At 43.4% G+C, this 13,263-nt stretch overlaps 2 protein-coding genes across 2 annotated transcripts in view; one reads left to right on the top strand and one right to left on the bottom strand.

The window, feature by feature from the left end:
- LOC104963667 (calcium/calmodulin-dependent protein kinase kinase 1-like) overlaps positions 1-13,263 on the bottom strand; it is a 366,751-nt gene that overhangs the window by 194,177 nt on the left and 159,311 nt on the right. The gene's annotated exons all lie outside the window — the stretch shown is intronic.
- The window catches only part of LOC104963642 (latent-transforming growth factor beta-binding protein 2), a 94,004-nt gene that overhangs the window by 21,296 nt on the left and 59,445 nt on the right, over positions 1-13,263 (top strand). The window contains exons 4-6 of the mRNA XM_010792256.1: positions 8,477-8,739; positions 9,672-9,866; positions 12,677-12,877. Of these exons, the coding sequence (XP_010790558.1) occupies positions 8,477-8,739; positions 9,672-9,866; positions 12,677-12,877 (659 nt within the window). The remainder of the gene's footprint in view (positions 1-8,476; positions 8,740-9,671; positions 9,867-12,676; positions 12,878-13,263) is intronic.

Genomic DNA, 13,263 nt, shown 5'->3' with positions numbered 1-13,263 from the left:
AAGCAGTATGGCCATGCAAGGAACAACTTAATCCAGTCAGATTTTAGGATGTAGGGTTCCTGTGGCGAAGACCTCCAAAAGGGCCAAACATTGACATCCCACACATTTCTCTTCTTTCCTATACGTCAAAATTCAAGTTTCCTTCTTTTCGTCTTCATTTTACCCTTGTGTTCTCTGGGAACCTCTGGTAAAGTTGTTATTGCATTTTAATCCAATGTTAACGATATATTCCCTCAATCACGTCTCTTATTGGAAACCCACTTGGCTTTCTTTCGGAGCAGTCTGACACGTGACACTGACCAGCGAAGGCATAGCCTCAGTCAGCACTTTGTAATGGCTCTTCCTGCTGACCGGTCTTGTGGCATTCCACTAAGTGAATGATCAGAGCAACTACAATTAACCGGAGAGTATTGAATAGCCTCTCAGCTCACCATGTCTCCAGGCATTTTGATTCAGGCCCCTGAACCACTCCAACCACACTGCTTTTCTTCCAGACAGATTTAGGCCTTTCTGGATTTCATAAGAGTTTGAAACCCCCACTTTATACACGCTGAGGTGGAAACAGAGAGGCTGGCAGTGCTGCTGGCCCCCTAGAGATGAAAATGAAACTGTTTTGTTCACCGATGTTGGCCTGTGATTGAGTAGACAGCAGCAGTCATATGTTTTGATAAAGTAGTGTCTATAAACCGCGATGAGGTCAAATTTTCATAGCATCTATTTTTATGCAGACGGTAAGGGAAATTAAACATATAAAATTAATTGGAACTTCACCTTTTCATTTGTGTGTGCAGCATCGAAATAATACTCTTTGCTGAACACATTTCTCGGGAACCTTTGCTGCTTCCAATTCTGCAATAGGTCCAGTTGTTGCTCTAATATAAGCCCTATCCTCTGGGGCAAGAAAGCAAAAAAAGCTTTCTGAATCGATCCAACCCGACTGTAATTCATTTCACCCAGGCTCTGGTTGCTACTGGCAGGATTCCTGGAAGGCCGTCCAGACACAGAGAGCATGATTTGATCCAGCCTCAGTGGCTGGAGCGATAAGCCCTCAGACACACCCAGATTTTCACAAGAAGAAATATTCTGCCAGGACCCACAATTATCCAAGTCATAATGACTGGAGATGTTATCAAAAAGAGACCGGCTTTAATTGTTCACTGATGTTTGGCCTTATGCAGCCTCATATGAGGAGAACACATCCTCCCTGTTTCAGGAGAAAGGAGCTTATCGTTAAAGCGCTGCAAATGTTTCTGTGACTTTGTGTTTTCCTGTTATTCCTAGTCTTTTCTGTAGTTCTGGAACACTGGAGTACTGTCACTACTAGAAATGTTTGGTCAAAATGTCATACTTTTATCAATCTTTTGTGTTTTTCTTTTATTTACCGATCACTAGGAGATTACATTTTTCCTATATTAATTAATTTATACTAGAAAACATGATGTCTTTGTGTTTTTGAGCAGATATTTTTATATTATTTTACCCATTCATTGTGTGCTTGTGGTGCTGCACGGCTGACAACGGTTGATCTTATAAACTCTCTAAGGTGTCATTGTAGTACATAGCACCCTCACTAAGGCAAAATATCTTTTTCTTCTTACATTCAATCATTGGCAGGAAGCAAATGCAAGCGCTTTAAGAAATAAATATTTGAAGTGTGGTCCATGACATATCAAGCTGTTCCTCCAAAATAACATCAACATCAATGGTGCTCCAGTCAGTTTAACAATTAAATGTGATTCAGAGTGTCAAATTCATTTAGAAAACAACTTGTGAGAGCAGCCAGTGGAAGTTAAACATTTACTAGCGGAGATTAAACATTCACAAAAAGCTGCAATTTAGGGTTTTAATATGACAGAGGCTGTTGTCAGGTTATTTTTGAATTTCCGGACAAACAAAAACTTCACCACCATGCCATGGCATGACCGTGTTGCTATGAGGGACACAACAACAGCGTAATGAAAATCCCCTTGGGGTTGGATATTATATTTATTGGTGCGCATGCTATGGTTCAGACCTCAGGATTTTATTGAAAGAAACACACAGGGACCTCAGTGGCGAATGATGAATGGCTGACACGGTTCTGCATGAAGCCAGAGGATTTAGATGTGTGACCACAGTGGGGTTTGACCACTGGTGGTTCAGATGGTTTGGTGCATTGAATGGGTTGGTAAGAAATAATTCATTCATTCTCAGCCCGCAAAGACTTCTTTCACCTCTTAAAATACACCAAAGCTGTTAAGACAGACCAAATTCTGAATCAAGATTTTATTTTCTTTGCCTGTGTGCCCTGAGTGCTAGATCAAACATGCAAACCACCCTGCCTTCTCATAGTAAGAACAAAATAGTCTTAAAATATCCAATTATGATTCATTTCTTCTCAATATCAGATATAAGAAATCTAACTTTTTGCCAAACCAAATTCTGAAGTCACACTTGGAAAAGGAATCACAATCAACCTATGATAATATATTTTGTGCTGATCGGGAATGTCTTTTCCTAGCTACACCATAGTTAATGTCTCGGACGTCACAGAGATTCATAACACTATTGGGCTTTCAATAGCAAAACATGAACAAGAGTCAAGTGTGTATGTCTTTGCTAATGCTCTTGAATAACACCTCCTGGGACTACTCTCAACAGTCTGCACTCTGCTTCCTCGTCTGCAAGTTTTAGTCTGTGAAAAACTGGAGCACCATCTGTTGTTGAGCTTCGTGTGGAAAAACATCTCTCTCGACAATCTCAAATGTTAAACTCAGCATAAAGAGATACATTATCTCTGTCCATTTTAAAGTTTTGGGGCTTTTTAATTGATAGAGAACGCTCTAAAGGAAAGGAACAGGGTCAATATGCTTTGTTGCATCAAAAATAAGGTTTATACCCCGCACACAGTGCTCTGTACAGCTCACTGGCAAAAGTGCATTTTGCAAATACTCTCGTAAATCTCCCCTTCCTTTGTTGCCAACTGTTTGCTGTGGTTCAGCAGTACAACGTTTTCAGTGTTTTAGCTGCTGTATGCACACTGTTCTTCAATGTCTAAACTTCCCTCCAGTTAGACTGATGATCTGCAAGTAGAGGCACAAGCTTTGAAATGAACAATGGTCTTCGATACTTTCTCTGAATGAGGGTAAACTCAGATTCACACTTGGTCTCCGATCATCGTCAATTACTTTTCCATTTACCAAGTAGCCTTCAAATTGCCCTAATTATGTGTAGTTCTAATGTATTAGGGTTTTTTGGCTGCCGCTCCATGTTGGCAAGAGGTAAATGGAACCATTAAACATTTTGTTTAAACAAAGAGTAATGACTTGATTTTCCTCAGCAGGATAGAGCGACTGTTTTTCTTGATTGGTTGAAACCTGTTGGTGAATTATGAGGTTTGCCCCCTCATGACCAGTCCAACTCAAACAGAACTGAGTGAGGACAAAGGGCTAGGAGCTACAGGGTTGTACGGTGTGACCCAGACTAGGGTCCCATGCCAGCAACTCTGCCTGCTGTCAGACTGTCTTGTTTAGACAGTCTGTTCAAAACCAAATGACTTCATCCAACAGTCAGACAAGCTCTTCATATCAGTCTATTTTCTGCATTAGCTGCCATAAACCAACGAACCGAGGCCATTACAGTTTTTCTCGATTACTAACACCATTTTTTTTTTAAATTGCTCAGTTTCTCAGAACACTAAACACAATTCACAAAACCATACACCCAAAGTGCAAAACACCTAATTTCTCCTGCTAAATGAAGAACTGCACTCAAAACTACATAAACACTTAACAAATGCAAACTTTTGCACCAACAATAAATACAAATGAGTTGTTGAAAAAAAATAACATTGTGCAACATGCATCTCAGCACATAGTTACCATGCTTCGGATCTCTCTAAGTGTGATGGCATTGTTTGCCAAAACCAAGTATGTAACTGCTGCTTCCTGTGCCTCATTGAAAACCCTTAGCCCTCCACCTGCACCTCTTTGTTTCTCAGTCCTTCAGATAAGCAACAAAGATATAGTGGTTGGTCAGTGTCTGTGTTGCATAAAAGTAAGTTTACCACAGTCAATTGTGCAGGATTGTTGTACAGTTATAACATGCCAACAATTCAATGACAGTAATGAAGTAAATACGTTTCACACAACAGATATAAGCACTGATATATCATGAATTATGCAGAGCTACAAACTGGGAACTAACTTGTTTTCAAGTCTAAGTGTCCGGATTACAGAGGCAACAGTAAATCGGCTTAGATTAGTCTGAACCCTCTGTCCAGCCTCTCTCATCGTCAAACCATTGTTGATAACATTTCATTTCATAAGAGATTACTCTTCCTCCTCCTCTCACTCTCTGCCCAACTCTTCCTCTTCCTCTTGCTTCCATGTTGGCTTCCATTGTTGCTGTAAGAAAGTACTCACCTATGGTCTTTTTATAGTGCCAACATCCTGATTGATGAGCCAACAATTATGCTATCAGGTGTTTGGTCAGGCGGAACGGAACGTGTTTTTGGATCATTGATCCATGTGTGAGGCATTTTGAATATCAGTGTTTTAAACCTGCTCACACGTGACTTTATGTCAGATTCCTGTGTTTTACGTGGAGAAACATGTGCAGTGGTTTGCAAAAAGTGTCATGTTGATTTGCAAATTGTGTGAAAAGCATAGACTGTATGTATAAAAGTGAAAAGCTGAAAACGTGTTTAGAGTTTTGGAGATTTGAGCCGATGTTCTGCTCTTTGAGTGTCAGGTAACATAATTGTGCTTTATGTATAATTTTAGTGTGTTCGCAATCGAGAAAAACTTTAAATGTTGGTTTGGACTTGGAATTCTCAAACAAATCAAAATGAAAAATGAGATTTATGAAGGTAGACTTGTGCTGCGCCTGAAGTGCTGGTGAAAAAACATTAAATATCACAATCCTCTCCAACCTACTTAGCATCTTAAGCCCAAGAAAAACTAAACGCTGTCTTGAATAGATTCAGTTATAACTGACAAACATGCTATATTTTTTAAATGATGATGTATAGAGAGATAACAAGAGCACCTCAGAGACCAAACTGTTTGTGAATCAGCTGTGGACCATACGTTACTGTGCCATGCTTCACATAAACACACTTCAGAGTGGGCTACAGTGATGGTTTAAGACATAAACACTTCACGATCAGTGTGTGTGTGTGTTTGTGTTTGTGTGTGTGTGTGTGTGTGTGTGTGTGTGTGTGTGTGTGTGTGTGTGTGTCTGTCTGTGCCTGTGTGTGTTTTGGGGGAACATGCCAATCAGATGAATCCAGATTTGTTCTCTCTGTCTGGCTCTGCCTTTTTCTCGATGGGCAACTCACAAAAACAAAACAGTCACCACTGAGTTGATGGGAAGCGGTGTTTTCCAAGCCGCCCGCCACGGTGCTTTCCTGGCACTTAAACAAAGCCACCTAACTGAATTTATCCACGTAAACCCACCCCTTCCCCCAATACACTCTCATCAAAACATCAAAGTACACCTAGCATTTTGCTTGGCAGTGTAAATCACTGGGTTTTATGTACAGCATCAGCATACAGTAAGCTCAGAGATCAGAGGGTTTGTGGCTGTTTTGACTGTCATCCAGTTCTTGGTTCTGGCTACACTGTGAACTGTTTGAGCTCCAAAGCTGCCTCCTCTCCAACTCATCTGGGTCAAGAAGAGGCGCGGCTGGAACTGCCATTCAAGCTGCCTGTTGAGCCTTCATCAGATCTTAAATTCACATCTTGTAATGCAGCGATAAGTTCAAAGATATTCAAAGATATGTATCGACAGAGTGCCAAAAAAGACTTTTGCAACATATTGGAAGCTGTACACTTGTTGGATGCACATCTTATACTCTTGGAGATCACTGTGATTTGTAATTTCCTCAAATGTGAGGAGATTGTGTTTTAATTGCTTTCTATAGTTTTGAAATGAGTGGAAGTGGACAGTGCCAATGGCTTTATGTCTTAGTTGGCGTGCTCCGTTGCTATCAGATATAAACTCAAGCTTTGATCAGATGTTTGGACCAATACTTAGAATAAAATAGTTCTCTTTGAATGTAATTATATAGCACATGTTCTGAACATGAAATACAATGTGTAATGTGCTACACCTTGTTAAAGCCTCGGACTGTATTCAAGTAAACTTCTACTAATGTAATCAAAGTGTCGAAATGATTTACCTCATTATTTCAACATCATGGGTGTCCATAATACTTTGTCTTTGGCCATTGCAGTTGTATTTAATTAACAGATTACATCCGCCAGGACGGTTATGTTTTTGTGTTATTGTCAGCCGAATTACAGAAGAACTATATGCCAGATTTTCATACAACTTGATGGAAGAGTATAGTTTGGAGCAAGGAACAGCCCATTAAATTTTGGAGCAAATCGGAATCACTGGGCGGATACTCACATTATTTCTCACTGGCGGAGGTCTGTGCTCTCCATGTGTCCTATTAGTTCACTTGGACCTGCAGTTGAATGACAGAAAAATGTTATGAATTGATTTGCCTCCATTCTGTCTTTACAGTATGCCATATGTTCATTCCGCAGCGTTCTTATCAGAACCATTCATTGATTTAATTAAAACTCCATGGCTATCATTTAATAACCCAAACAATTTCCCCATCTGTCTGTGTGCAATCTTGGCAGAGGTCTTCAAAATTGCTTTCAAGTCACCCATAACAAGGCGGGGGAATGGTTCCTCCTTGGATCCCAGAGGCCTTGAAGTTCCCAATGATGACATCCAATGTCTTGAGTGAGTCGTGCTGGCCCTCACCGCCCTCTGATCTGCAGTCAGAGAGGGCAGCGGTGAGCTCATTATGGGAGGAAGTCACTTTGCCATTGAAAGTGAGAGAGACAGAACGAGCAACATCTGTCTAAGCCTAGGAAGTGAGGCAGGATGCGTGCAGGCCAGGTGTCACTGTCAGCGGTGGAAAAACCCGATCATTAGTAGGATGGACGATGTAGCTGGGTCAGCCACCTCCTGTAAGACCTTACCACCTTGAGTCCGGGGGACCTCTTATTTCCCCATGTCATTTCCTATCCCTGGGACACGCCCGATAGATTCAGGATCTGGGTCAGCAGCTGTCAGATATACTGTCGATGCTGCCTGTTTTCTTTTGGATAGATGATGTGAGAGGCCATTATCAAATGTCTTTTCCCCCTTTTCATTTACTGTCCTGTTCTCTTGGCAGCAGGAATGTGGTTTGTGGATAAATAGACATGCATGGGCTTGTGTTGCACCTAGCACAGCTGGAACAGGGTGTGTGTGTGTGTGTGTGTGTGTGTGTGTGTGTGTGTGTGTGTGTGTGTGTGTGTGTGTGTGTGTGTGTGTGTGTGTGTGTGTGTGTGTGTGTGTGTGTGTGTGTGTGTGTGTGTGTGTGTGTGTGTGTGTGTGTGTGTGTGTATTTGCCCGATTATCGTTGCACGTCTGTGGGTCGACAGAGCTGATTCAGCTTGTAAATACGTGGTGTGTGGCTAAAAACCACATGTAATAAATGTTAATGCATGGTTTGTATCCTCATTTGGGATTTGATTACTGCTTTAATTTCGTTGAAGGGCCACAGGTGTGCTTTGTAGAACTTTTTCTCTGATCGGCCCAACATGGTTCCTCTTTGTCTTGCTCTGCTTACTGTCTGTCTGAGCAGATCTGTGGGATCCAGATGTTTTTTTTTCAAGGTTGAATCCCAGCCCTCCTCAAAGCTTAGACCCTTCTGCCTGTCCATCCGAGAGGCACGCGCCTCCCCCAGGTCGCTCACATGAACTCAGCTCCCAGGTCGTACAACACAGGCTCAGTAATTGACCCAAATCAAATGCGCACCGGTAAAAAAACGTGCCCCTCTCAGCCCTGGACAAGCTTTGTTCTTCGACCCTAGTTTTAATACTTCCTCCAGCCCTGTGCAGCACTCAGGATGTTGCCCCCTGGTTGGCCACAGTCAGACAGGGAGTTCATGATCTAGTCAGGCTGACACAATGTGTGATGGAAGTGTTTTGTTAGCTGATGAAGGGATCTAATTTGTTTAATTATTATTTTTTTCCGAGGCAGACCAGCCACACAAACTGGGACACCTAAATCCTTTTGGTTGCTGGATCCTTATTTGTTGGTAATCAATGATGAAAAATCCTCTCTTGCAAAAGTTTAATGTCTGACAGAATCTTTACATTAACTAGGGATGGTCTTGGATCTGTATACAGCAAATGTGAGTTAAGAAACCCTATATTCGCTCAAAGAATTATATGGTATTATTAATTTGATTAAAATAAAATAATTTCCAAATCATAGTGTTGCATCAATAAAATCAATTAAGTATAGCTATGACCTAAGACAGACAGCATGACATATTATTTTCTGTTGCATGCTTTAATGGATTTCACAGTGATGCGCATTGGTTGCAAAAGGGTGTTGCTATGTGTGTACAGTAAATATGTTTGGGCTATTAGCGTTAGCCTGAGGTCATGTATTTATGGTCTTGTGATCATGTTAATGACAGGACTCAAGTGAGACGGGGACCTCCTGACTCCTCCCCTCAGCAAACTGGGACCTCCCGCACTGTGAAACGTTATCCATCATCTTCTGGGCCAATAACCTCAAACGCTCTACCCAATGGCAACGGCTACGCTAATGGCCACGGCAGCGAGCACAGAAACAGGCACGGACACAGGAATGGGCCTAGCAACGGGCACCACAACACTAACAGGCCCACCAGCAACAGCCAACTGCAAGGGCAGTTCAACAATGCACTCTCACCAGCAGGTAAGAACAAAAAACATATATTTTGTACATGTTTAAGATAAAGAACTTGGATCTGGATCAGCATGCTTAACATTTCACTTTCCTCGGTCATGTCAAAACAAACATTGTGGCTCAATTAACAGAGGCCAGCATGCACATGTACACATGTATGGTGTCATCGTGGAATGGAACATTAGCCACAAGAAAAAAAATTGGCAGCTTCCCAGGCTGCACTTCCATTCCTCCACTGTCCACCCACCCCACCCCTTTTCTGTGGTCTGCATCCCACCAGACAGTCTTTGATATGAAAGCTGCGTACAGTATGTGTGTGTTTCCTGGTCCACAATCTGCTGGAGAGGAGTGTGAGCAGTGTGTGTGTTCTTTTGTGCTTTGATATCTTTGGGAATATGCCTTGTCACCTCTCCGACATGACAGGCTCTAAAACCTGGCGCCTCTACCCACAACAAAAATAAATGTGATCATGTCTTTCTTATATTTGTATCCTCTCTTCAATAATTCATATTCCTCTGATCCCCCATCCAGCACACACAGCTGTCTGCTGTTCAAGCTTGTTGTTTCGCCCTGTACCACAGCAACGGCTGTTGAACAGCTTCCCACCATTACACCATGTTAACTTGCACTCAAGCGCTCTTTGTCTCCTCAACACATACACACATCCAAAACACCTTACCCTCAAGATAAAGGGCTTGGAGACTAGCCCGATGTCTAATAGTATTCTTTCCCGCTATTTGCTGGCCTGTGGAGCAACTCACATTCAGCTACAGCGTGCCACTGCCCAGCCGTCAGCACACACCCTCGCACACTTATAAACCTCCCTTTGCCCAGACGGGGAGTGTGTCACAGTGAGGCTGAAGGAGAAAGGATGCAGCTCGTCTCCAGCCCGTCTCCCCTGCTGCTGCTCCTCCTCACCCAGGTGTCTGTGTGTTTTCCAGGGGCCAACCTCACCTCCAACCTGGACCGCATTAAGATCGTCTTCACGCCCATGGTGTGCCGCAGGGTGTGCAGCGGCGGGCGATGCTACAACAGCTGTGAGAAGGGAGACATGACCACGGTCTACAGCGAGAACCAGAACCAGCAGCAGCAGCAGCAGCGGCAGCAGCAGCCAAAGAACCCGGGCTACCGACTCTGTGAGTGTCAACCTCTGGCCTTCTGTTTATTATTAACTCTTATCTTTCTTGTCCACTTGTCATCCTTCATCTCCCCCTCATCTCTTACCTTGCTTACTTTCTGATTCTCACACACTTCCCCTGTGCCTCCATCCTACTTTCTCATTCCTTTTTTTATGGGGTGAGCTTGACAAAATGGGTTCCCAGTGGCATGCTGCCTGTTGTGAATACCAGCCTCAAAGAGGAGGTAGAGTGGTGGAGTTTAAAGCTAAGAGCTACGCTAAAAACTCTCACTGTCAAAGAGAAAGAGAGACAGGCAAAGCAGGAGTGATGGGGGTGCGCCAGATTTTAAGTGGGCTCTGTAATAGGGGGTTAATCTCCCCCTCGCACACACACGTGGAGCTGGTGGTCCCACGCTCCCAACACTTAGCCTCATCTCTTTGCGGTTTACACCTCGCGGTTGGCCCCGCCGTTAACCATTTTACATGCCCCCTGGGAGAGCAGGAACGAGTGAAAGAGGAGAAGGAGAGAAAGAAAGAGAGAAAGAGTAGCAGCATGAACAGGATTTTATAGGGATTACAATAAACCTTCCATTTATCCTGGGGGCTTTGCTCCGAATTCACACAGGAGTGTCCATGGGAAGGGAAGGGGTGGTCAATGCCAAGGGTAGGGTCGTACCCCGGCATATTTCTTAGTTTTCTCATCAGTTTTAGGGACCAGCTGAGGCTCAGACTAATTACTACTTGTGGATTAGAGCTGCTCATACCACACACATACACATACGAGTCCTTTAGGGTCACAGCTCAAATAAATACAAGGGACACAAACATGTAACCTTCACTTAAGTGCACTCGGCTCTTTTGGGGAGGACCTAGCTCGCTTATGAATATATAAACAGGTTGTTGTTGCAGATTTATGTGCCCATTAATGGGGTTTTGGAACATGGCGTAGATATTCCAAACACTTCAGCGTCCTGGCAGAGGCCTTCCCCTAAGATTACATTCCTGGCACCTCCACGTCTTCCTGAGCAGCGCGTTTGTTTTTTATGCCCCTTTTTCATTCTCTAGTAATCTCCCTTCAATATGCAAACGCGTAGGTTAAAGTTTGTGTTAAAAAGTGATTGCTTTTCCATAAAACGTGCATCCTGTTATTGCTTGGGTTTGCGTGTTCGTCAAGGAATGTCAAGTGGACAGCAAACAGTTATCTCATGCTGTTGTTATGTTCCCTACGCGGCGCTGTAAACTCTGTCTTGATCATTATTACAGGCCCCCTTGATACGCACCCTGTGTTCAACACTTACTTTAAAGCCTGATATTAGATTGAGTAGAAGACTGTTTATTGAGTGAGAAGTGTGTGTGTGTTTGTTTGTTTGTTTCCTTGTTAAAGGTGTTTAAATGGAGAAAAAAAAGATAGGCAGGCAGACAGACTGTGCGCAGTCGACAGTAGGATGTTGTCTAAGAATAGCTTCTGCCCCTGCCTGAGACAGACCAGGGCAGACCTGCATCCCACATTGAGAGGATTTAATAGCGTCATCGAGCTGATAATTTAGCCAGCATGTCTAATAACTGGAGGCCTTCCTGTTGACAACAATGCTGGACCTCTCTGTTTCTATCTGTCTTTCCACATCTTCTTTCTCCCATTGCTTATTCCCTTTCTCTTTCTGTCTCTTCTTTGTTGTCTAATTTCTGTTTTCAATCTATTCACATTCTCCTCTCCTAATCCCCTTCATCCCCTGTCTGTTAATATTCTATTTTTACTCCATTCCTCCCTGTCTTCCTCGACCAGTCTCCCTGTTGTTAATGCCATGTGACAGAGGGCTCAATCCCTGTCTGTCTCGATGAGGCAGAGAAGATACAGCTCACAGCATGTTTCCATCACTAGCGGCCTCTTTCATCTCATAGCGTAGTATGTTGGCCATCCCGATCTCCAGCTGTCTGGTAGAGCAGTCCTCTTATTTGCGGTGCGCGGTGCTGCTAGGGTGTAAAAGTGCAGCTCTTCACTTTTTCATCCTTTATGATGAAAAAGATTGGTTTGTTTCTTATTCGTCACGGTTTGAGAGATTTTTTTTCATTTGACTGTCTTTGATGTTTTGAGTTAGAAGAGGTCAGGTCAGGGCCAATCTGTGGACGGGAGCATTCCCAGGTATGTGGGTGCTGGGATGGCACCCATCCCATATGCCAAAAGATAAGGCCGGTGAAAGGGCTGTGAAAGCAATATTGTCAAACAGCATCTGGCCAGTGCCGGCCTTTCCTCTCTTTCTCGTCCCATGATGATTTGAAAACGACATAGCAAACTGTACACTGAACATGTTTTTGGATTCAATCAATTTATATGGTGACGAGCCAGTTGCCTGCCTTTGAGATTTTGTCCAAGATTTGACAGTTTTATAGGCAATTTGCGTGGTTTTCCCTCTGCCAGATAAGTGTTCCATACAGGTATTCACGCACTTGTTATTTTCTTAGATTAACTGCTGGATGATTCATCACTCATCACCACGCACAGGAGTATGTATGTGATCACTTAAAGTGAGGTATAACATGCCAATGAAGGAGGTGCAGCATGAGAGCTAGTTCCATGGTTCTGCACTCAAAAGCAAAGTTGAAATGTGTGTCTGCTGTAAAGAACAGGCAATGCTAACACCAAAAAACCCGTTCCAAATAAAGTCTAGGCACATGCCCTTTCTATAAGGACTTCCCTTTTCTGCTTCTTATTACCGCATCCTTCTACCGAGGATGCATAAATCTGTGTAATTGAAAGTGTCATGTTGTGTACGCTAACAAATCTTTCACTTCTAAAAACCTCTTCCTCTTTTGCTCTGTTCCTCTTTACAGTTTTCTGTCAGATTCCCTGTCTAAATGGAGGCCGATGCATTGGCAGGGACATGTGCTGGTGTCCATCAAACTCAACGGGGAAGTTTTGCCACTTGCCAGTTCCACCTCCTGCCAGACCCACCCCTAACAAGGAAGCAAGCCACCATGGACCCAAAACTCCCTCCCGCTCCATGTACACTTTACCACTGTCCAATCAGCAAGGTAATGCTCCAGCATTGTAGCCAATCAGATGGCAAACCTTGGCTTCCCACTGACTTCTTCTAAGGTGCTGTTTACACGAAAATGCAAACGGTTGTATCCGCTACTTTTCTCTTTCGTATTGCCCATTCGTTCACACGAGGCCGTAACGGAAACGCGGAATCGGACCCCGCGAACGATAACGGGTCCTAAGGTGGTTAGATCTGCAAACTGAACGCTCTGGGGGGGCAAATGGCTCCGTGTGTACGCCTCTATACGATCATTTCCTGATAACGATGAAGCCATAGCCCCATCTCTCCCCACCTCTGCTGCTCACTGCTGTAGCATGCTGTAGCATGGTCAGTAGCTACTGTCAGTAGCTACTGACCATGCTACTGACCATGCTACTG

Source organism: Notothenia coriiceps, unplaced genomic scaffold (assembly GCF_000735185.1).
Source record: "Notothenia coriiceps isolate Sejong01 unplaced genomic scaffold, NC01 NC01_scaffold00036396, whole genome shotgun sequence".
In the NCBI taxonomy this organism is placed as follows: domain Eukaryota; kingdom Metazoa; phylum Chordata; class Actinopteri; order Perciformes; family Nototheniidae; genus Notothenia; species Notothenia coriiceps.
Note: the sequence above shows the minus strand (reverse complement) of the source record. Positions and strands in the feature narration are given on the sequence as shown.